A 21626-nucleotide genomic window follows, 5' to 3' on the forward strand; every position below is an offset into this window, starting at 1 on the left:
TGGGGGGGTTAAATAGTCTAACCACTAACAGATAGGTTAACTGTCTGGTATCTGGGGGGGGTTATATAGTCTAACCACTAACAGATAGGTTAACTGTCTGGTATCTGGGGGGATATAGTCTAACCACTAACAGATAGGTTAACTGTCTGGAACACAGGACCACGTTAGGGCCTGAGGTATCTGGGGGGGTTATATAGTCTAACCACTAACAGATAGGTTAACTGTCTGGTATCTGAACACAACGAGGGGTTATATAGTCTAACCACTAACAGATAGGTTAACTGTCTGGTATCTGGGGGGGTTATATAGTCTAACCACTAACAGATAGGTTAACTGTCTGGAATCGGGGGGGTTATATAGTTAACCACTAACAGATAGGTCAACTGTCTGGTATCTGGGGGGGGGTTATGTAGTCTAACCACTAACAGATAGGTTAACTGTCTGGTATCTGGGGGTTATATAGTCAACCACTAACAGATAGGTTAACTGTCTGGTATCTGGGGGGTTATGTAGTCTAACCACTAACAGATAGGTTAACTGTCTGGTATCTGGGGGGGGGGGTTATATAGTCTAACCACTAACAGATAGGTTAACTGTCTGGTATCTGGGGGTTATATAGTCTAACCACTAACAGATAGGTTAATTGTCTGGTATCTGGGGGGGTTATATAGTCTAACCACTAACAGATAGGTTAACTGTCTGGTATCTGGGGGGGTTATATAGTCTAACCACTAACAGATAGGTTAACTGTCTGGTATCTGGGGGGGGGTTAACACAACCACTAACAGATAGGTTAACTGTCTGGTATCTGGGGGGGCCTATATAGTCTAACCACTAACAGATAGGTTAACTGTCTGGTATCTGGGGGGGGAACAGTCAACGCTAACAGATAGGTTAACTGTCTGGTATCTGGGGGGGTTATATAGTCTAACCACTAACAGATAGGTTAACTGTCTGGTATCTGGGGGGGTTATATAGTCTAAACACTAACAGATAGGTTAACTGTCTGGTATCTGGGGGTTAACGCCACGTTAACTGTCTGGTATCTGCCACTAACAGATAGGTTAACTGTCTGGTATCTAGGGGGGGGTTATATAGTCTAACCACTAACAGATAGGTTAACTGTCTGGTATCTGGGGGGGGGTATCTGGGGGGTTATATAGTCTAACCACTAACAGATAGGTTAACTGTCTGGTATCTAGGGGGGTTATATAGTCCAACCACTAACAGATAGGATAACTGTCTGGTATCTGGGGGGGTTATATAGTCTAACCACTAACAGATAGGTTAACTGTCTGGTATCTGGGGGGTTATACAGTCTAACCACTAACAGATAGGTTAACTGTCTGGTATCTGGGGGGGTTATATAGTCTAACCACTAACAGATAGGTTAACTGTCTGGTATCTGGGGGGGAATATAGTCTAACCACTAACAGATAGGTTAACTGTCTGGTATCTGGGGGGTTATATAGTCTAACCACTAACAGATAGGTTAACTGTCTGGTATCTGGGGGGGTTATATAGTCTAACCACTAACAGATAGGTTAACTGTCTGGTATCTGGGGGGGGGGTTATATAGTCTAACCACTAACAGATAGGTTAACTGTCTGGTATCTGGGGGGTTATATAGTCTAACCACTAACAGATAGGTTAACTGTCTGGTGGTATCCTGATAGGGGGTTATATCGTTAGTCCTAAACCACTAACAGATAGGTTAACTGTCTGGTATCTGGGGGGGTTATATAGTTTAACCACTAACAGATAGGGTCTGGTATCTGGGGGGTTATATAGTCTAACCCACTAGGTTACAGATAGGTTAACTGTCTGGTATCTGGGGGGATATAGTCAACCACTAACAGATAGGTTAACTGTCTGGTATCTGGGGGTTAGGGCCTATAGTCTAACCACTAACAGATAGGTTAACTGTCTGGTATCTGGGGGGTCTAACCACTAACAGATAGGTCAACTGTCTGGTATCTGGGGGTTAGTCTAACCACTAACAGATAGGTTAACTGTCTGGTATCTGGGGGGTTATATAGTCTAACCACTAACAGATAGGTTAACTGTCTGGTATCTGGGGGGGTTATATAGTCTAACCACTAACAGATAGGTTAACTGTCTGGTATCTGGGGGGTTATATAGTCTAACCACTAACAGATAGGTTAACTGTCTGGTATCTGGGGGGGTTATATAGTCTAACCACTAACAGATAGGTTAACTGTCTGGTATCTGGGGGGGGGGTTATATAGTCTATGACTGAATCTTAGGTTAACTGTCTGGTAACCACTAACAGATAGGTTAACTGTCTGGTATCTGGGGGGGGGGGTTATATAGTCCAACCACTAACAGATAGGTTAACTGTCTGGTATCTGGGGGGGGGTTATATAGTCCAACCACTAACAGATAGGTTAACTGTCTGGTATCTGGGGGGGGGGGTTATATAGTCCAACCACTAACAGATAGGTTAACTGTCTGGTATCTGGGGGGGTTATATAGTCTAACCACTAACAGATAGGTTAACTGTCTGGTATCTGGGGGTTATATAGTCTAACCACTAACAGATAGGTTAACTGTCTGGTATCTGGGGGGGTTATATAGTCTAACCACTAACAGATAGGTTAACTGTCTGGTATCTGGGGGGGGTTATATAGTCTAACCACTAACAGATAGGTTAACTGTCTGGTATCTGGGGGGTTATATAGTCTAACCACTAACAGATAGGTTAACTGTCTGGTATCTGGGGGGTTATATAGTCTAACCACTAACAGATAGGTTAACTGTCTGGTATCTGGGGGGTTATATAGTCTAACCACTAACAGATAGGTTAACTGTCTGGTATCTGGGGGTTATATAGTTTAACCACTAACAGATAGGTTAACTGTCTGGTATCTGGGGGGGTTATATAGTCTAACCACTAACAGATAGGTTAACTGTCTGGTATCTGGGGGTTATATAGTCTAACCACTAACAGATAGGTTAACTGTCTGGTATCTGGGGGGGGGGGGGTTATATAGTCTAACCACTAACAGATAGGTTAACTGTCTGGTATCTGGGGGGTTATATAGTCTAACCACTAACAGATAGGTTAACTGTCTGGTATCTGGGGGGTTATATAGTCTAACCACTAACAGATAGGTTAACTGTCTGGTATCTGGGGGGTTATATAGTCTAACCACTAACAGATAGGTTAACTGTCTGGTATCTGGGGGGGGTTATATAGTCTAACCACTAACAGATAGGTTAACTGTCTGGTATCTGGGGGGGGGGGGGTTATATAGTCTAACCACTAACAGATAGGTTAACTGTCTGGTATCTGGGGGGGTTATATAGTCTAACCACTAACAGATAGGTTAACTGTCTGGTATCTGGGGGGGGGGTTATTTTATGTTTTATTTTTATTTCACCTTTATTTAACCAGGTAGGCTAGTTGAGAACAAGTTCTCATTTGCAACTGCGACCTGGCCAAGATAAAGCATAGCAGTGTGAACAGACAACACAGAGTTACACATGGAGTAAACAATAAACAAGTCAATAACGCAGTAGAAAAAAAGGGGAGTCTATATACATTGTGTGCAAAAGGCATGAGGTAGGCGAATAATTACAATTTTGCAGATTAACACTGGAGTGATAAATGATCAGATGGTCATGTACAGGTAGAGATACAGGTGTGCAAAAGAGCAAAAAAGTAAATAAATAAAAACAGTGTGGGGATGAGTTAGGTGAAAAAGGGTGGGCTATTTACCAATAGACTATGTACAGCTGCAGCGATCGGTTAGCTGCTCAGATAGCACATGTTTGAAGTTGGTGAGGGAGATAAAAGTCTCCAACTTCAGGGATTTTTGCAATTCGTTCCAGTCACAGGCAGCAGAGTACTGGAACGAAAGGCGGCCAAATGAGGTGTTGGCTTTAGGGATGATCAGTGAGATACACCTGCTGGAGCGCGTGCTACGGATGGGTGTTGCCACCGTGACCAGTGAACTGAGATACGGCGGAGCTTTACCTAGCATGGACTTGTAGATGACCTGGAGCCAGTGGGTCTGGCGACGAATATGTAGCGATGGGCCAGCAGACTAGAGCATACAAGTCGCAGTGGTGGGTGGTATAAGGTGCTTTAAAGACAAAACGGATGGCACTGTGATAAACTACATCCAGTTTGCTGAGTAGAGTGTTGGAGGCAATTTTGTAGATGACATCGCCGAAGTCGAGGATCGGTAGGATAGTCAGTTTTACTAGGGTAAGTTTGGCGGCGTGAGTGAAGGAGGCTTTGTTGCGGAATAGAAAGCCGACTCTTGATTTATATAGTCTAACCACTAACAGATAGTCAACGCTTCTCTCTCTCTCTGCTATAGGCCAGGACCAGACTGATTCACCCTGTTTAAACATCAACGCTTCTCCCTCCCTCCCTCCCCCTCTCCCTCCCTCCCTCTCTCCCTCTCTCCCTCTCCCTGTCCATGTTGCGAGCCGAGACTCAGTCAGATGTAAGAACTGTGCCTCTACAACGTGACTGCCTCAGAGAGCACGGAAGGGGAAAGGAGAGAAGATGTGAATTCATTTTGATTTCTCATTAAAGTGTTACTGGATGCACCACAATACACCGACGACCCCTACTGGCGGGACCCGGGACTGCAGCCTCCTATTGCTTGCTCTCCGGAATGTAGGACAAAATATATTCTCTCTCTCTCTCTGTTTCTGTCACTCTGTTTCTGTTTCTCTCTCGGTCTCTGTCTCTCTCTCGGTCTCTGTCTCTCTCTCGGTCTCTGTCTCTCTCTCGGTCTCTGTCTCTCTCTCTCTCTGTCTCTCTCTCGGTCTCTGTCTCTCTCTCTCGGTCTCTGTCTCTCTCTCGGTCTCTGTCTCTCTCTCGGTCTCTGTCTCTCTCGGTCTCTGTCTCTCTCTCGGTCTCTGTCACTCTCTCTCTGTTTCTGTCTCTCGCTCTCTCTCTGTGGTTCCCTCTCTCTCTTTCTCTCTCTCTGTCTCTCAATTCAATTCAAGGGCTTTATTGGCATGGGAAACATGTGTTAACATTGCCAAAGCAAGTGAGGTCGATAATATACAAAAAAAATCTCTCTCTCTCCAGCGAGTCAAGTTGTTGGTGGGCGTGGGTGACAGATCCTGACACAAGAGACCCATGTGGCATGCTGGGGGCCGTTGGGCAATGCGTACATAGGCGAGTGATGTTTAACACGGAACCGGATCAAAGTTGACATGAGCTGAACTTTATGCCTATACTCCTGCAACATTGTGTTGCTATTTGACCAATTTGAAGCTCACTATAGTTTCCATTCACCTTACTGGATTGGCTGTTGAAACCGAGCACTGTACCATGCCTGTTTTACGAGCACCAGCATGAAAAGCGGAATTCAATATTCTTTAAAACAAATCAACAGTATTTTGGTCACTGTCGGTCATCCAGAGCCTGTAGCCTTGCTGGACCAGCGAGACACACACAGGAAGTTCTGAGCCTGTAGCCTTGCTGGACCAGCGAGACACACAGGAAGTTCAGAGCCTGTAGCCTTGCTGGACCAGCGAGACACACAGGAAGTTCTGAGCCTGTAGCCTTGCTGGACCAGCGAGACACACACAGGAAGTTCTGAGCCTGTAGCCTTGCTGGACCAGCGAGACACACAGGAAGTTCAGAGCCTGTAGCCTTGCTGGACCAGCGAGACACACACAGGAAGTTCTGAGCCTGTAGCCTTGCTGGACCAGCGAGACACACAGGAAGTTCACAGTCTGTAGCCTTGCTGGACCAGCGAGACACACAGGAAGTTCAGAGGCTGTAGCCTTGCTGGACCAGCGAGACACACAGGAAGTTCTGAGCCCGTAGCCTTGCTGGACCAGCGAGACACACAGGAAGTTCTGAGCCTGTAGCCTTGCTGGACCAGCGAGACACACAGGAAATTCACAGTCTGTAGCCTTGCTGGACCAGCGAGACACACAGGAAGTTCAGAGGCTGTAGCCTTGCTGGACCAGCGAGACACACAGGAAGTTCTGAGCCCGTAGCCTTGCTGGACCAGCGAGACACACAGGAAGTTCTGAGCCCGTAGCCTTGCTGGACCAGCGAGACACACAGGAAGTTCTGAGCCTGTAGCCTTGCTGGACCAGCGACACACACAGGAAGTTCTGAGCCTGTAGCCTTGCTGGACCAGCGAGACACACAGGAAGTTCTGAGCCTGTAGCCTTGCTGGACCAGCGAGACACACAGGAAGTTCTGAGCCTGTAGCCTTGCTGGACCAGCGAGACACACAGGAAGTTCTGAGCCTGTAGCCTTGCTGGACCAGCGAGACACACAGGAAGTTCTGAGCCTGTAGCCTTGCTGGACCAGCGAGACACACACAGGAAGTTCTGAGCCTGTAGCCTTGCTGGACCAGCGAGACACACAGGAAGTTCTGAGCCCGTAGCCTTGCTGGACCAGCGAGACACACAGGAAGTTCTGAGCCTGTAGCCTTGCTGGACCAGCGAGACACACAGGAAGTTCTGAGCCTGTAGCCTTGCTGGACCAGCGAGACACACAGGAAGTTCTGAGCCTGTAGCCTTGCTGGACCAGCGAGACACACAGGAAGTTCTGAGCCTGTAGCCTTGCTGGACCAGCGAGACACACAGGAAGTTCTGAGCCTGTAGCCTTGCTGGACCAGCGAGACACACAGGAAGTTCTGAGCCTGTAGCCTTGCTGGACCAGCGAGACACACAGGAAGTTCTGAGCCCGTAGCCTTGCTGGACCAGCGAGACACACAGGAAGTTCTGAGCCTGTAGCCTTGCTGGACCAGCGAGACACACACAGGAAGTTCTGAGCCCGTAGCCTTGCTGGACCAGCGAGACACACACAGGAAGTTCTGAGCCTGTAGCCTTGCTGGACCAGCGAGACACACAGGAAGTTCAGAGGCTGAATGGAAAACCCACGGAGAGCAGAAACCTGCAGTGGCGACGAGGAGAGCCAATGAGAGAAGAAGAAGTGTAACCCTGTAGTTCTCACCGTCTCTTCTCCTCCCCGAAAATCCCACACGCTTCATTCCCACATCATGTTCTCTCAGCGACGGGTTCGCGTTAATGGGGGGGGTTGAACAATTCATTCGTTTCCCCCTCCTGTCTCACGTCATGCTTGCAACATCCGCACAAACCCCCCAGGAGCTCTAGACAGCGGCGAGATCGAGGGCAGGCAGATACAGAGGGTGTTTGTCTTATTGTTTTTTTACCGGGGGCTCCGGTGCGCTGTTTCGTCTTCAGAGAGAGAGAGAGAGATGCTCGTCCTGCGCTCCGCTCACATGATTATGACACGAGTCTGCAACGAGATCACCCTGCTCACACACACCGAAACAACGACTCCGTTTATACCACCAGTTACAGATGTTGGATCTTAATTTGAGCCAGTTTGCTACAGCAGGAAAGTAATCCTGCAGCAACAGGACATGTGAATTATTATGTGGATTATAAATCATGGATATTTTTTTGTTTGGTGGTTGATACATTTTTTTTTTGTCTTTAGGGCAAATCAAGTCTGAATTTTTTTCAAAGTGGAAATTTCTAACTTTAGAAGCCTTTTTAAAAGGAAAATAAACTACACGTTTTGCATTTCTTGCTGTGAAGGGATATTTTCAGTAACAAAATTGTGATCAAATTACAATCCTACATCTGTGTTGGGTTGTTCTTAAAACCACAACTAGATATTTAGCAGGGGGGTAGAGGGGGGTTATATTGGGGTGGTAGGGTGATATGTAGAGGGGGTTAGAGGGGGGTTATATTGGGGTGGTAGGGTGATATGTAGAGGGGGGTTATATTGGGGTGGTAGGGTGATATGTAGAGGGGGGTTATATTGGGGTGGTAGGGTGATATGTAGAGGGGGTTATATTGGGGTGGTAGGGTGATATGTAGAGGGGGTTATATTGGGGTGGTAGGGTGATATGTAGAGGGGGGTTATATTGGGGGGTGATATGTAGGGGGGTTATATTGGGGTGGTAGGGTGATATGTAGAGGGGGTTATATTGGGGTGGTAGGGTGATATGTAGAGGGGGTTATATTGGGGTGGTAGGGTGATATGTAGAGGGGGTTATATTGGTTGGTAGGGTGATATGTAGAGGGGGTTATATTGGGGTGGTAGGGTGATATGTAGAGGGGGTTATATTGGGGTGGTAGGGTAATATGTAGAGGGGGTTATATTGGGTTGGTAGGGTGATATGTAGAGGGGGTTATATTGGGTTGGTAGGGTGATATGTAGAGGGGGTTATATTGGGGTGGTAGGGTGATATGTAGAGGGGGTTATATTGGGGTGGTAGGGTGATATGTAGAGGGGGATGGAGGGGGTTATAATGGGGTGGTAGGATGATATGTAGCAGGATAGGGGGAGAGAAGGGGCTATAGGTTGATATGTAACCTAACCAGGACAAAGGTGGTTGTGGGTAATGGTACCTCTGTGCACCCATGGTAACCTACAGGCTGGGGGTTTAGTTCTGAAGCACAGTTGATCACAATGAAATCAAACCCAAAGAGAAAAAGAGCTGAGCCTTCCCTCATGTCCTACAACACACACACACACACACACACACACGCACACAGCCTAGTGCTCGCTGCACTTTGGAGAGTCAAGGCACGGCAAGGCTATGCGTAAAACGGGGCAGCCTATCGCTACCGTTGAAAAACCCAACAGTAATGTCGATAATGAAAACATGAATAGACGAGAGAGACAGACCGGGGGGAACCTGCAGGAGGACATGGACACTGACAGAAAGACATATTACACATGGACATACTTACAGCCTCTCCCTTTCATAGAGCTTCAGAACAGCGGGGTGATGAGATGACATTACAACAGCCCAGCCGGTTCCCCCCCGCGTCCTCTGGAACTCAAACCAAATGAAGACAGGCGTTCATTCCTTCTTTCGTGCCTTCCTTCCCGAGGTATAGAATATTAATCCTGTTGTTAACTCCACACACACCGCTGAGAAAGAGCAGCACAATCACTGTAATCCAATAGGGCTCATTGTGTACCGTGTTCCTTGGTCCGCCGCAGTACAAATATCCCAGTCCAACATCTTCCAGTCGAACGTAAGTCCCTTTTCACACACCCCTTGTCTTCTCCTTCTCCCGTGGTCTTCTTTCTCGTCCTATCCCAGCTGCGAGCAGCGAGCCGAGCTGCCCTGCACGCAACGCATACAGTAGGACTGACTACAACGTGTTTGTGTGCGTGAGTACGTGCGTGCGTGTGAGTGCGCTCTGCAGAAGAGGGACTGACTGCTGGAAGGATGGACGGACGGTGCCTGCGCTGCTCGCTGGGCTGGCTCCCAACCCACTGGCCACAAACGTCTAGTTTTGATTTACATGTGGTTGAGCTGTCAAACTAATTCGACGTGAAATCAACAAGAAATGTCATTGGATTTTGGAGAAAGAAGAAAAAAAATGAAATGCCCTTTATGTTGATGACTTTTTTTACAAATCCAATTAGTTTCCCCGTTGATTCAACATCATCACAGTGATTGTGTTGTTGTTGGTTAGAATGACGTGAGAAACAACGTTGATTCAACCTGTTTTTTTGTTGTTGTTACCCGGTGGGTCTGCTCGGCGCTATAGTTCCTTCAGAACTGAGACGACTTCCGTCACACAAACACCCAGCTGAACTCCGTGTGGTTTCAGCGCAATGAACTAGATAACACAACGCAGGCAGCATCAACTTCTATCACCGGAAGACGATCCTTATAACGTTTTTATTATAATAAATAACGATCATTTCTTCAAACGAACCACTGCATTTTATGTCATATTGTATTATTTGTTTTTGTTTTGTGATTGGCTGGCATAAAGGTGTTTTGTTTTGTGATTGGCTGACATAAAGGTGAAATCAAATAATGCACCAGAATAGCCTAATTCCCCTCCTTTTTTCTCTGTCGTCGTTTTCTTCTAATCTCTCCGTTTTCTATCCTTCTATATCAGGATGTGGATGTGGAGTCTGTCGGCCAGGGGGTGCCTCTCAGTGACGTAGAATAGCTGTCATTTAAATTCCACATGCCGCCTGCCGTCAAAAGCACCCCCTCCCCCCCCCACCCCCTCCCAATTCTCTCTGCAGAACTCTTGTATGGAGTCTGCTACTGCACTCTGGAGAAAGAAGGGAGAGATGCAGCGAGATGGAGAGAGAGAGGGAGAGGGGTGGAGAGAGATGCAGCGAGATGAAGAGAGAGAGGGAGAGGGGTGGAGAGAGATGCAGCGAGATGGAGAGAGAGAGGGAGAGGGGTGGAGAGAGATGCAGCGAGATGAAGAGAGAGAGGGAGAGGGGTGGAGAGAGATGCAGCGAGATGGAGAGAGAGAGGGAGAGGGGTGGAGAGAGATGCAGCGAGATGAAGAGAGAGAGGGAGAGGGGTGGAGAGAGATGCAGCGAGATGGAGAGAGGGAGAGGGGTGGTGAGATGGAGAGAGGGAGAGGGATGGAGAGAGATGCAGCGAGATGGAGAGAGGGAGAGAGAGTAGGGGAAGAGATGGAGAAAGAGAGAGAGGGAAACAGGTGGAGAGAGATGCAGTGAGATGGAGAGAGAGAGAAGGGGAAAGAGAGAGAGGGAAACAGAGGGGGAGAGAGATGCAGTGAGATGGAGAGAGAGAGTAGGGGAAAGAGAGAGAGGGAAACAGAGGGGGAGAGAGATGCAGCGAGATGGAGAGAGATGCAGCGAGATGGAGAGAGAGAGTAGGGGAAAGAGAGAGAGGGAAACAGAGGGGGAGAGAGATGCAGTGAGATGCAGCGAGATGGAGAGAGAGAGGGAGAGGGGGATGGATAGAGAGAGAGAGAGAGAGAGGGAGGGAGGAAACAGAGGGGGAGAGAGATGCAGAGAGAGATGAAATACCCAGCAGCCTTTCCGTTGCAGCGAGCCGTTATTACAGACCTGGGTTCAGTCCCATAAGACTGCGTGCAACTGGCCCAGCGTCGTCCGGCTATAGGGGAGGGTTTGACTGGTGGGGGCTTTACTTGGTTCTAGCGACTCCTTGTGGCGGGCCGGGTGCCTGCAGGCTGACCCCAGTAGCCAGTTGAAACGGTGTTTCCTCTGACACATTGGTGCGGCTGGATTTCGGGTGGATTAAGGACGCATGACTTCACCTCTTCCCGTCGGGGAGTCGCAGCGATGAGATCTAATGAATAAATAAATAAAAACCCAGCACCGTTGCAGTTCTTTACACCAGTGCGCCTGGCACCAACTACCAGTTCAAAGGCACTTCAATATTTTGTCTTGTCCATTCATACTCTGAACGGCACACATACGCACACCATGTCTCAATTGTCTCAAGACTTAAAAATCCTTCCTTCAACCAGGTCTCCTCACCTTCTTCTACAGTGATTGAAGTGGATTTAACAAGTGACATCTATAAGGGATCACAGCTTTCACCTGGATTCACCTGGTCAGTCTGTCATGGAAAGAGAAGGTGTTCTTAATGTTTAGTATACTCTCTCTCTCTGTCTGTCTCTGTCTCTCTCTCTTTCTCTCTCTCTCTCTCTCTCTCTCTCTCTCTCTCTCTCTCTCTCTCTCTCTCTCTCATACACACACTTGGATGTGTTCCAACCTTTTCTGGGATCAGAGAAGAGAGAAGGTTCTGGTGCAGAGCCCATGGCAACACATCTGACTATCCATCGACCCCGGAGAGAAGAGCTCATCCCCCATGGCCACATATCTTACTTTCCATTGACAGAGGTTCAATTCTCCATGGCAATAACTCCTACCTCCTCTCTCTAATTGGCTGCTTCATAATGTCAATTAAACATACCTCCTCTCTCTAATTGGCTGTAACATAATGTCAATTAAACATGAATCCTACCTCCTCTCTCTAATTGGTTGTAACATAATGTCAATTAAACATACCTACTCTCTCTAATTGGTTGTAACATAATATCAATTAAACATACCTCCTCTCTCTAATTGGTTGTAACATAATGTCAATTAAACATACCTCCTCTCTCTAATTGGTTGTAACATAATGTCAATTAAACATACCTCCTCTCTCTAATTGGCTGCTTCAAAATGTCCATTAAACATAATTCCTACCTCCTCTCTCTAATTGGCTGCTTCATAATGTCAATTAAACATAAATTGGCTGCTTCATAATGTCAATTAAACATAATTCTCCTCTCTCTAATTGGCTGCTTCATAATGTCAATTAAACATAATTCCTACCTCCTCTCTCTAATTGGCTGCTTCAAAATGTCAATTAAATATAATTCCTACCTCCTCTCTCTAATTGGCTGCTTCATAATGTCAATTAAACATAATTCCTACCTCCTCTCTCTAATTGGCTGTAACATAATCACAATTAAACATCAAAATAGAAAAAAAATGAATTTTTATTATAATTTTGTTTAATTATTGGAGACAAAAATTAAGGTAAAAAAAATCTATAGTAGCACGGCAGTAAAATTTGTCTGTCCTCGGTTGAAACAAAACTGGGTAAGTCGAGTCTGTTCTGTACCGTCCCAGGTAGAGATGGTTCCAGTTTGGAGTCGGGAGGACCAGACACTGGTCTATATACAATGAAAACTGTTGACACAACAGATACGGTCTGCTATGAATTATTGGTATCTTTCATACTAATCTTAACCTTGTGACCCATTCTATATATCTGTTGTTTGTCATGTCGGGTGAAACAGGGTGTATCTTGGTTATAAAAACAGGGTGTATCTTGGCTATAAAAACAGGGTGTATCTTGGCTATAAAAACAGGGTGTATCTTGGCTATAAAAACAGGGTGTATCTTGGCTATAAAAACAGGGTGTATCTTGGCTATAAAAACAGGGTGTTTCTTGGCTATAAAAACAGGGTGTTTCTTGGCTATAAAAACAGGGTGTATCTCGGCTATAAAAACAGGGTGTATCTTGGCTATAAAAACAGGGTGTTTCTTGGCTATAAAAACAGGGTGTATCTTGGCTATAAAAACAGGGTGTATCTTGGCTATAAAAACAGGGTGTATCTAGGCTATAAAAACAGGGTGTATCTTGGCTATAAAAACAGGGTGTATCTTGACTATAAAAACAGGGTGCATCTTGGCTATAAAAACAGGGTGTATCTTGGCTATAAAAACAGGGTGTATCTTGGCTATAAAAACAGGGTGTATCTTGGCTATAAAAACAGGGTGTATCTTGGCTATAAAAACATGGTGTATCTTGGCTATAAAAACAGGGTGTATCTTGGCTATAAAAACAGGGTGTATCTTGGCTATAAAAACAGGGTGTATCTAGGCTATAAAAACAGGGTGTATCTTGGCTATAAAAAAAAAAGTTTGTTATCTTGTCTTCGGGGCTCTCAACGAATGATCTGAGAGCGAATCGTCGACCAGCCACGACCAGACATCCTTATCGTAGAGCACTCAATCGATTCACTTTAATTTTTACTGGTGCGTTGTATTGACATGCTCCGTTATTATTAAGTGATTAAAGATTAAGTTTAAGTATAACTCTGACTTGTGTGATAAGTTTGTCTCTACTCATTTGACAGTAAAGAAAAATGACCCACCACCACTTTCTGGAGGCAATGGGGGCAATGGGGCTGTTTGTCTTTTCTGTTTCTCCAACAGAGACGAGACCTTTCTGGGGGCATTACATGTATTCTGGCAGGAGGGTAGTAAATCCTGGACTGTACTAAACCCAGGAGGGTAATACATCCAGGAAGGTAATACATCCAGGAGGGTAGTAAATCCAGGACTGTAATAAATCCAGGACTGTAGTAAATCCAGGACTGTAGTAAATCCAGGAGGGTAATAATTCCAGGACTGTAGTAAATCCAGGACTGTAGTAAATCCAGGAGGGTAGTAAATCCAGGACTGTAGTAAATCCAGGAGGGTAGTAAATCCAGGAGGGAGGTAAATCCAGGACTGTAGTAAATCCTGGACTGTAGTAAATCCAAGAGGGTAGTAAATCCAGGAGGGAGGTAAATCCAGGACTGTAGTAAATCCAGAAGGGTAGTAAATCCAGGACTGTACTAAATCCAGGACTGTAGTAAATCCAGGAGGGTAGTAAATCCAGGACTGTAGTAAATCCAGGAGGGTAGTACATCCAGGACTGTAGTAAATCCAGGAGGGTAGTAAATCCAGTACTGTAGTAAATCCAGGAGGGTAGTAAATCCAGGAGGGAGGTAAATCCAGGACTGTAGTAAATCCTGGACTGTAGTAAATCCAAGAGGGTAGTAAATCCAGGAGGGAGGTAAATCCAGGACTGTAGTAAATCCAGGACTGTAGTAAATCCAGGAGGGTAGTAAATCCAGGACTGTAGTAAATCCAGGACTGTAGTAAATCCAGGACTGTAGTAAATCCAGAAGGCTAGTAAATCCAGGACTGTACTAAATCCAGGACTGTAGTAAATCCAGGAGGGTAGTAAATCCAGGACTGTAGTAAATCCAGGAGGGTAGTACATCCAGGACTGTAGTAAATCCAGGACTGTAGTAAATCCAGGACTGTAGTAAATCCAGGAGGGTAGTAAATCCAGGACTGTAGTAAATCCAGGACTGTAATAAATCCAGGACTGTAGTAAATCCAGGACTGTAGTAAATCCAGGACTGTAGTAAATCCAGGAGGGTAGTAAATCCAGGAGGGTAGTAAATCCAGGACTGTAGTAAATCCAGGACTGTAGTAAATCCAGGAGGGTAGTAAATCCAGGAGGGTAGTAAATCCAGGACTGTAGTAAATCCAGGAGGGTAGTAAATCCAGGAGGGTAGTAAATCCAGGACTGTAATAAATCCAGGACTGTAATAAATCCAGGAGGGTAGTAAATCCACGACTGTAGTACATCCAGGACTGTTATAATTCCAGGACTGTAGTAAATCCAGGACTGTAGTAAATCCAGGAGGGTAGTAAACCCAGGAGGGTTGGAAATCTAGGAGGGTAGTAAATCCAGGACTGTAGTAAATCCAGGAGGGTATTAAATCCAGGACTGTAGTAAATCCAGGACTGTAATAAATCCAGGACTCTATTAAATCCAGGACTGTAGTAAATCCAGGACTGTACTAAATCCAGGACTGTAATAAATCCAGGAGGGTAGTAAATCCAGGACTGTAGTACATCCAGGACTGTTATAATTCCAGGACTGTAGTAAATCCAGGACTGTAGTAAATCCAGGAGGGTAGTAAACCCAGGAGGGTTGGAAATCTAGGAGGGTAGTAAATCCAGGACTGTAGTAAATCCAGGAGGGTATTAAATCCAGGACTGTAGTAAATCCAGGACTGTAATAAATCCAGGACTCTATTAAATCCAGGACTGTAGTAAATCCAGGACTGTACTAAATCCAGGACTGTATTAAATCCAGGACTGTAATAAATCCAGGAGGGTAGTAAATCCAGGACTGTAATAAATCCAGGAGGGTAGTAAATCCAGGACTGTAATAAATCCAGGACTGTAGTAAATCCAGGACTGTAGTAAATCCAGGAGGGTAGTAAATCCAAGACTGTAATAAATCCAGGAGGGTAGTAAATCCAGGACTGTAATAAATCCAGGACTGTAGTAAATCCAGGACTGTAGTAAATCCAGGAGGGTAGTAAATCCAGGACTGTAGTAAATCCAGGAGGGTAGTAAATCCAGGAGGGTAGTAAATCCAGGACTGTAGTAAATCCAGGACTGTAGTAAATCCAGGACTGTAGTAAATCCAGGACTGTAGTAAATCCAGGAGGGTAGTAAATCCAGGACTGTAGTAAATCCAGGAGGGTAGTAAATCCAGGACTGTAGTAAATCCAGGACTGTAGTAAATCCAGGACTGTAGTAAATCCAGGACTGTGTAAATCCAGGAGGTTAGTAAAATCTTATGAATGATCTTCAATTGCAGTAGTTTACTAAATGTCTTCGGTTGTAGGAGCAGATGTGAACATTTGTACATATCTGTGACCAACGGTTCTCCTCGGTTTCTTCATTCAGATCACGCTCTCATTTCTACCTTATTAGGTTCTGAACTATCAGGTAGACTTTCAATCAACCATTGATATTACTTAGCAGCTGTTGTCAGTATTATTTCTGTGCTAGATGCCTTTGGTGCCAGATGCCTTTGGTGCCAGATGCCTTTGGTGCTCGATGCCTTTGGTGCCAGATGCCTTTGGTGCCAGATGCCTTTGGTGCTAGATGCCTTTGGTGCTAGATGCCTTTGGTGCTAGATGCCTTTGGTGCCAGATGCCTTTGGTGCCAGATGCCTTTGGTGCCAGATGCCTTTGGTGTCAGATGCCTTTGGTGCTAGATGCCTTTGGTGCATCTAGCCTTTGGTGCTAGATGCCTTTGGTGCTAGCTGCCTTTGGTGCTAGCTGCCTTTGGTGCTAGATGCCTTTGGTGCTAGATGCCTTTGGTGCTAGATGCCTTTGGTGCTAGATGCCTTTGGTGCTAGCTGCCTTTGGTGCTAGATGCCTTTGGTGCTAGCTGCCTTTGGTGCTAGATGCCTTTGGTGCTAGATGCCTTTGTTGCTAGATGCCTTTGGTGCCAGATGCCTTTGGTGCCAGATGCCTTTGGTGCATCTAGCCTTTGGTGCCAGATGCCTTTGGTGCCAGATGCCTTTGGTGCTCGATGCCTTTGGTGCCAGATGCCTTTGGTGTCAGATGCCTTTGGTGCTAGATGCCTTTGGTGTCAGATGCCTTTGGTGCTCGATGCCTTTGGTGTCAGATGCCTTTGGTGCTAGATGCCTTTGGTGCATCTAGCCTTTGGTGCCAGATGCCTTTGGTGCTAGATGCCTTTGGTGCTAGATGCCTTTGGTGCCAGATGCCTTTGGTGCTAGATGCCTTTGGTGCATCTAGCCTTTGGTGCCAGATGCCTTTGGTGCTAGATGCCTTTGGTGCTAGATGCCTTTGGTGCTAGATGCCTTTGGTGCCAGATGCCTTTGGTGCCAGATGCCTTTGGTGCTAGATGCCTTTGGTGCCAGATGCCTTTGGTGCATCTAGCCTTTGGTGCCAGATTCCTTTGGTGCCAGATGCCTTTGGTGCCAGATGCCTTTGGTGCTAGATGCCTTTGGTGCATCTAGCCTTTGGTGCCAGATGCCTTTGGTGCTAGATGCCTTTGGTGCTAGATGCCTTTGGTGCTAGATGCCTTTGGTGCCAGATGCCTTTGGTGCCAGATGCCTTTGGTGCTAGATGCCTTTGGTGCCAGATGCCTTTGGTGCTAGATGCCTTTGGTGATAGATGCCTTTGGTGATAGATGCCTTTGGTGCTAGATGCCTTTGGTGATAGATGCCTTTGGTGCTAGATGCCTTTGGTGCTCGATGCCTTTGGTGCTAGATGCCTTTGGTGCTAGATGCCTTTGGTGCTAGATGCCTTTGGTGATAGATGCCTTTGGTGCTAGATGCCTTTGGTGCTAGAAGCCTTTGGTGCTAGATGCCTTTGGTGCTAGAAGCCTTTGGTGATAGATGCCTTTGGTGCTAGATGCCTTTGGTGCTCGATGTCTTTGGTGCTAGATGCCTTTGGTGCTAGACATGTTTTGGTGCTCGATGACTTTAGTTCTAGATGTGTTTGGTGCTAGATGTGTTTGGTTCTAAATGTGTTTGGTGCTAGATGTTTTTGGTGGTAGATGCCTTTGGTGCCAGATACCCTTTGGTGCTAGATGCATTTGGTGCTAGATGTTTTGGTGCTAGATGCCTTTGGTGCTAGATGCCTTTGGTGCTAGACATGTTTTGGTGCTCGATGACTTTAGTTCTAGATGTGTTTGGTGCTAGATGTGTTTGGTTCTAAATGTGTTTGGTGCTAGATGTTTTTGGTGGTAGATGCCTTTGGTGCCAGATACCCTTTGGTGCTAGATGCATTTGGTGCTAGATGTGTTTGGTGCTAGATGCCTTTGGTGCTAGATGCCTTTGGTGCTAGACATGTTTGGTGCTAGATTACTTTAGTTCTAGATGTGTTTGGTGCTAGATGCCTTTGGTTCTAAATGTGTTTGGTGCTAGATGTTTTTGGTGGTAGATGCCTTTGGTGCCAGATACCCTTTGGTGCTAGATGCATTTGGTGCCCAATGGGTTGCCTGGAGATTAGGTGGGGTTATTCTAGATAGGGCTATCTGGAGATTAGGTGGGGTTATTCTAGATAGTGCTATCTGGAGATTAGGTGGGGTTATTCCTGATAGTGCTGCCTGGAGATTAGGTGGGGTTATTCCAGATAGGGCTGACAGTTTCCAGCCCAGTGGAGACAGTTACTTCCTGACCATTTGAGGTGGGGTTATTCCAGATAGGGCTGCCTGGAGATTAGGTGGGGTTATTCCAGATAGGGCTGCCTGGAGATTAGGTGGGGTTGTTCCAGATAGGGCTGCCTGACGATGAGGTGGGGTTATTCCAGATAGGGCTGCCTGGAGATTAGGTGGGGTTATTCCAGATAGGGGAGATTGGAGATGAGGTGGGGTGGGGTTATTCCAGATTGGGCTGTCTGGAGATTAGGTGGGGTTATTCCAGATAGGGGAGATTGGAGATGAGGTGGGGTTATTCCAGATAGGGCTGTCTGGAGATTAGGTGGGGTTATTCCAGATAGGGCTGCCTGGAGATGAGGTGGGGTTATTCCAGATAGGGCTGCCTGACGATGAGGTGGGGTTATTCCAGATTGGGCTGTCTGGAGATTAGGTGGGGTTATTCCAGATAGGGCTGTATGGAGATTAGGTGGGGTTATTCCAGATAGGGCTGCCTGGAGATGAGGTGGGGTTATTCCAGATAGGGCTGTCTGGAGATTAGGTGGGGGTATTCCAGATAGGGGTGATTGGAGATTAGGTGGGGTTATTCCAGATAGGGCTGCCTGGAGATTAGGTGGGGTTATTCCAGATAGGGATGCCTGGAGATGAGGTGGGGTTATTCCAGATAGGGCTGCCTGGAGATTAGGTGGGGTTATTCCAGATAGGGCTGCCTGGAGATTAGGTGGGGTTATTCCAGATAGGGCTGCCTGTAGATTAGGTGGGGTTATTCCAGATAGGGATGCCTGGAGATGAGGTGGGGTTATTCCAGATAGGGCTGCCTGGAGATGAGGTGGGGTTATTCCAGATAGGGCTGCCTGGAGATGAGGTGGGGTTATTCCAGATAGGGCTGCCTGGAGATGAGGTGGGGTTATTCCAGATAGGGCTGCCTGGCGATGAGGTGGGGTTATTCCAGATAGGGATGCCTGAGATTAGGTGGGGTTATTCCAGATTGAGCTGCCTGGAGATGAGGTGGGGTTATTCCAGATAGGGCTGCCTGGAGATGAGGTGGGGTTATTCCAGATAGGGCTGTCTGGAGATTAGGTGGGGGTATTCCAGATAGGGGTGATTGGAGATTAGGTGGGGTTATTCCAGATAGGGCTGCCTGGAGATTAGGTGGGGTTATTCCAGATAGGGCTGCCTGGAGATTAGGTGGGGTTATTCCAGATAGGGCTGCCTGACGATGAGGTGGGGTTATTCCAGATAGGGCTGCCTGGAGATTAGGTGGGGTTATTCCAGATAGGGATGCCTGACGATGAGGTGGGGTTATTCCAGATTGGGCTGCCTGGCGATGAGGTGGGGTTATTCCAGATAGGGGTGATTGGATATTAGGTGGGGTTATTCCAGATAGGGGTGATTGGATATTAGGTGGGGTTATTCCAGATAGGGCTGCCTGGCGATGAGGTGGGGTTATTCCAGATAGGGGTGATTGTCCATATTAGGTGGGGTTATTCCAGATTGAGCTGCCTGGAGATGAGGTGCCTTTATGGTTTATATAGCCCATGTGGAAGGATAGTCTCCTGTCCATTTGTTGTGAAAACAGTTGTCCAGCCCAGTGGAGACAGTTGTCCAGCCCAGTGGAGACAGTTGTCCAGCCCAGTGGAGACAGTTGTCCAGTCCAGTGGAGACAGTTGTCCAGCCCAGTGGAGACAGTTGTCCAGCCCAGTGGAGACAGTTGTCCAGCCTAGTGAAGACAGTTGTCCAGCCCAGTGGAGACAGTTGTCCAGTGCAGTGGAGACAGTTGTCCAGCCCAGTGGAGACAGTTGTCCAGACCAGTGGAGACAGTTGTCCAGCCCAGTGGAGACAGTTGTCCAGCCCAGTGGAGACAGTTGTCCAGCCCAGTGGAGACAGTTGTCCAGCCCAGTGGAGACAGTTGTTCAGCCCAGTGGAGACAGTTGTCCAAGACAGTTAAGACAGTTGTCCAGCCCAGTGGAGACAGTTATGGAGCCCAGTGATACATTGTGATATAAAGTGGGGATGCAAATGAATATTAGGAATGTGTTCCTTTCTCATACTCAGTGTTAGACAGTTGTGCCATAAATACATTAGCGGTCAAATGTTATAAAACACCTACTGATTCAAGGGTTTTCATTATTGTTACTATTTACTGCATTGTAGAACAATAGTGAAGATATCAAAACTATGAAATAACCACATGGAATCATGTTGTAATTTAAAAACAGTTGTTAAACAAATAGATATATTTGATATATATTTATATGGAGACATTGTATAGTGGAGACAGTTGTCCAAAAAAAATATGGAACAGTTGTCCAGCCCAGTGGAATATTTTTCCAGCCCAGTGGAAACATATAGATATATATTTTTGCCACCCTTTGCCTTGATGACAGCTGTGCACACTCTTGGCATTCTCTCAACCTGCTTCACCCGGAATGCTTTTCTAACAGTCTTGATGGGAGTTTGACTGGTACAGGATATTAGAGTGGCGATATAAATAGATGGTGTCCAGATAGACAGAATATCATCTGGTCAGCCCACAGCAGTCCACCCAGTAAAGTTGTAAAGGACTCTGGTCAACAGTAGTCCACCATACAGGTTAAAGTGTGTCATTTGGTAAGCAACCATTCAGTATTTCCACATTACGACAGACGTCTGCCAGGGCTGCTGATAGAAACACCAGGCGTATCTGTTCTATATACAATATTTCTACGTTCAACATTGTGGTCTAAGAAACATGGATTCCGCTCACCGCCCAGTTCTAATCCAATCAGCACTCTGCGTTTGTGTCATTAGGTATTCTGAGATTCTCATTTGACCTTTACATCTCCTCAGAGGATGATGTTATTGCCCAGTGACATTCCTTCACACACACAGTTGTCACACACACACACACATACACACGTCCACACACGTACACACCACACACACACACACACACACACACACACACACACACACACACACACACAGTTGTCACACACACACACACACACACACACCACACACACACAGTTGTCACACAGTGGACACACACCCAGTGGACACACACACACACACACACACACACACACACACACACACACACACACCACACACACACACACACACACACACACACACAGACACACACACACACACACGTCCAGCACACACACACACACACACACACACACACACACACACACACACACACACACACACACACACACACACACACACACACACACACACACACACACACACACACACACACACACACACTGAACACACACACACACACACACACACACAGGTGACACACACACACACACACGTACATCACACACACACACACACACAGACACAATCACACACACACACACAGTTATCACACACACACACACACACACACACACACACACACACACACACACATCACACACACACACACACACACACACACACACACACACTCACACACACAGCCAGGTGACCTGCTGTTCCACACAGTGCTCCCTGACATCTCTATGTCCAGTCTGAATACATAGAACACTGTGTACAGCTCCCTCCCTCC

The 21626-nt window shown here is 46.5% G+C and overlaps 2 protein-coding genes across 2 annotated transcripts in view; both read right to left on the reverse strand.

Moving 5' to 3' along the window:
* The window catches only part of LOC135553896 (glutamate receptor ionotropic, NMDA 2A-like), a 65448-nt gene extending 56388 nt beyond the window's left edge, over positions 1-9060 (reverse strand). Inside the window, exon 1 of the mRNA XM_064985820.1 lies at positions 8743-9060. The gene's annotated coding sequence lies outside the window, so the exon portion shown is untranslated. The remainder of the gene's footprint in view (positions 1-8742) is intronic.
* The window catches only part of LOC135553897 (uncharacterized), a 29830-nt gene extending 18810 nt beyond the window's left edge, over positions 1-11020 (reverse strand). The window contains exon 1 of the mRNA XM_064985822.1: positions 10936-11020. Coding sequence (XP_064841894.1) covers positions 10936-11020 — 85 coding nt within the window. The remainder of the gene's footprint in view (positions 1-10935) is intronic.
* Positions 11021-21626: the final 10606 nt, after the last annotated feature.

The sequence above is a fragment of the Oncorhynchus masou genome, chromosome 14, assembly GCF_036934945.1.
Source record: "Oncorhynchus masou masou isolate Uvic2021 chromosome 14, UVic_Omas_1.1, whole genome shotgun sequence".
NCBI classification, from domain to species: domain Eukaryota; kingdom Metazoa; phylum Chordata; class Actinopteri; order Salmoniformes; family Salmonidae; genus Oncorhynchus; species Oncorhynchus masou.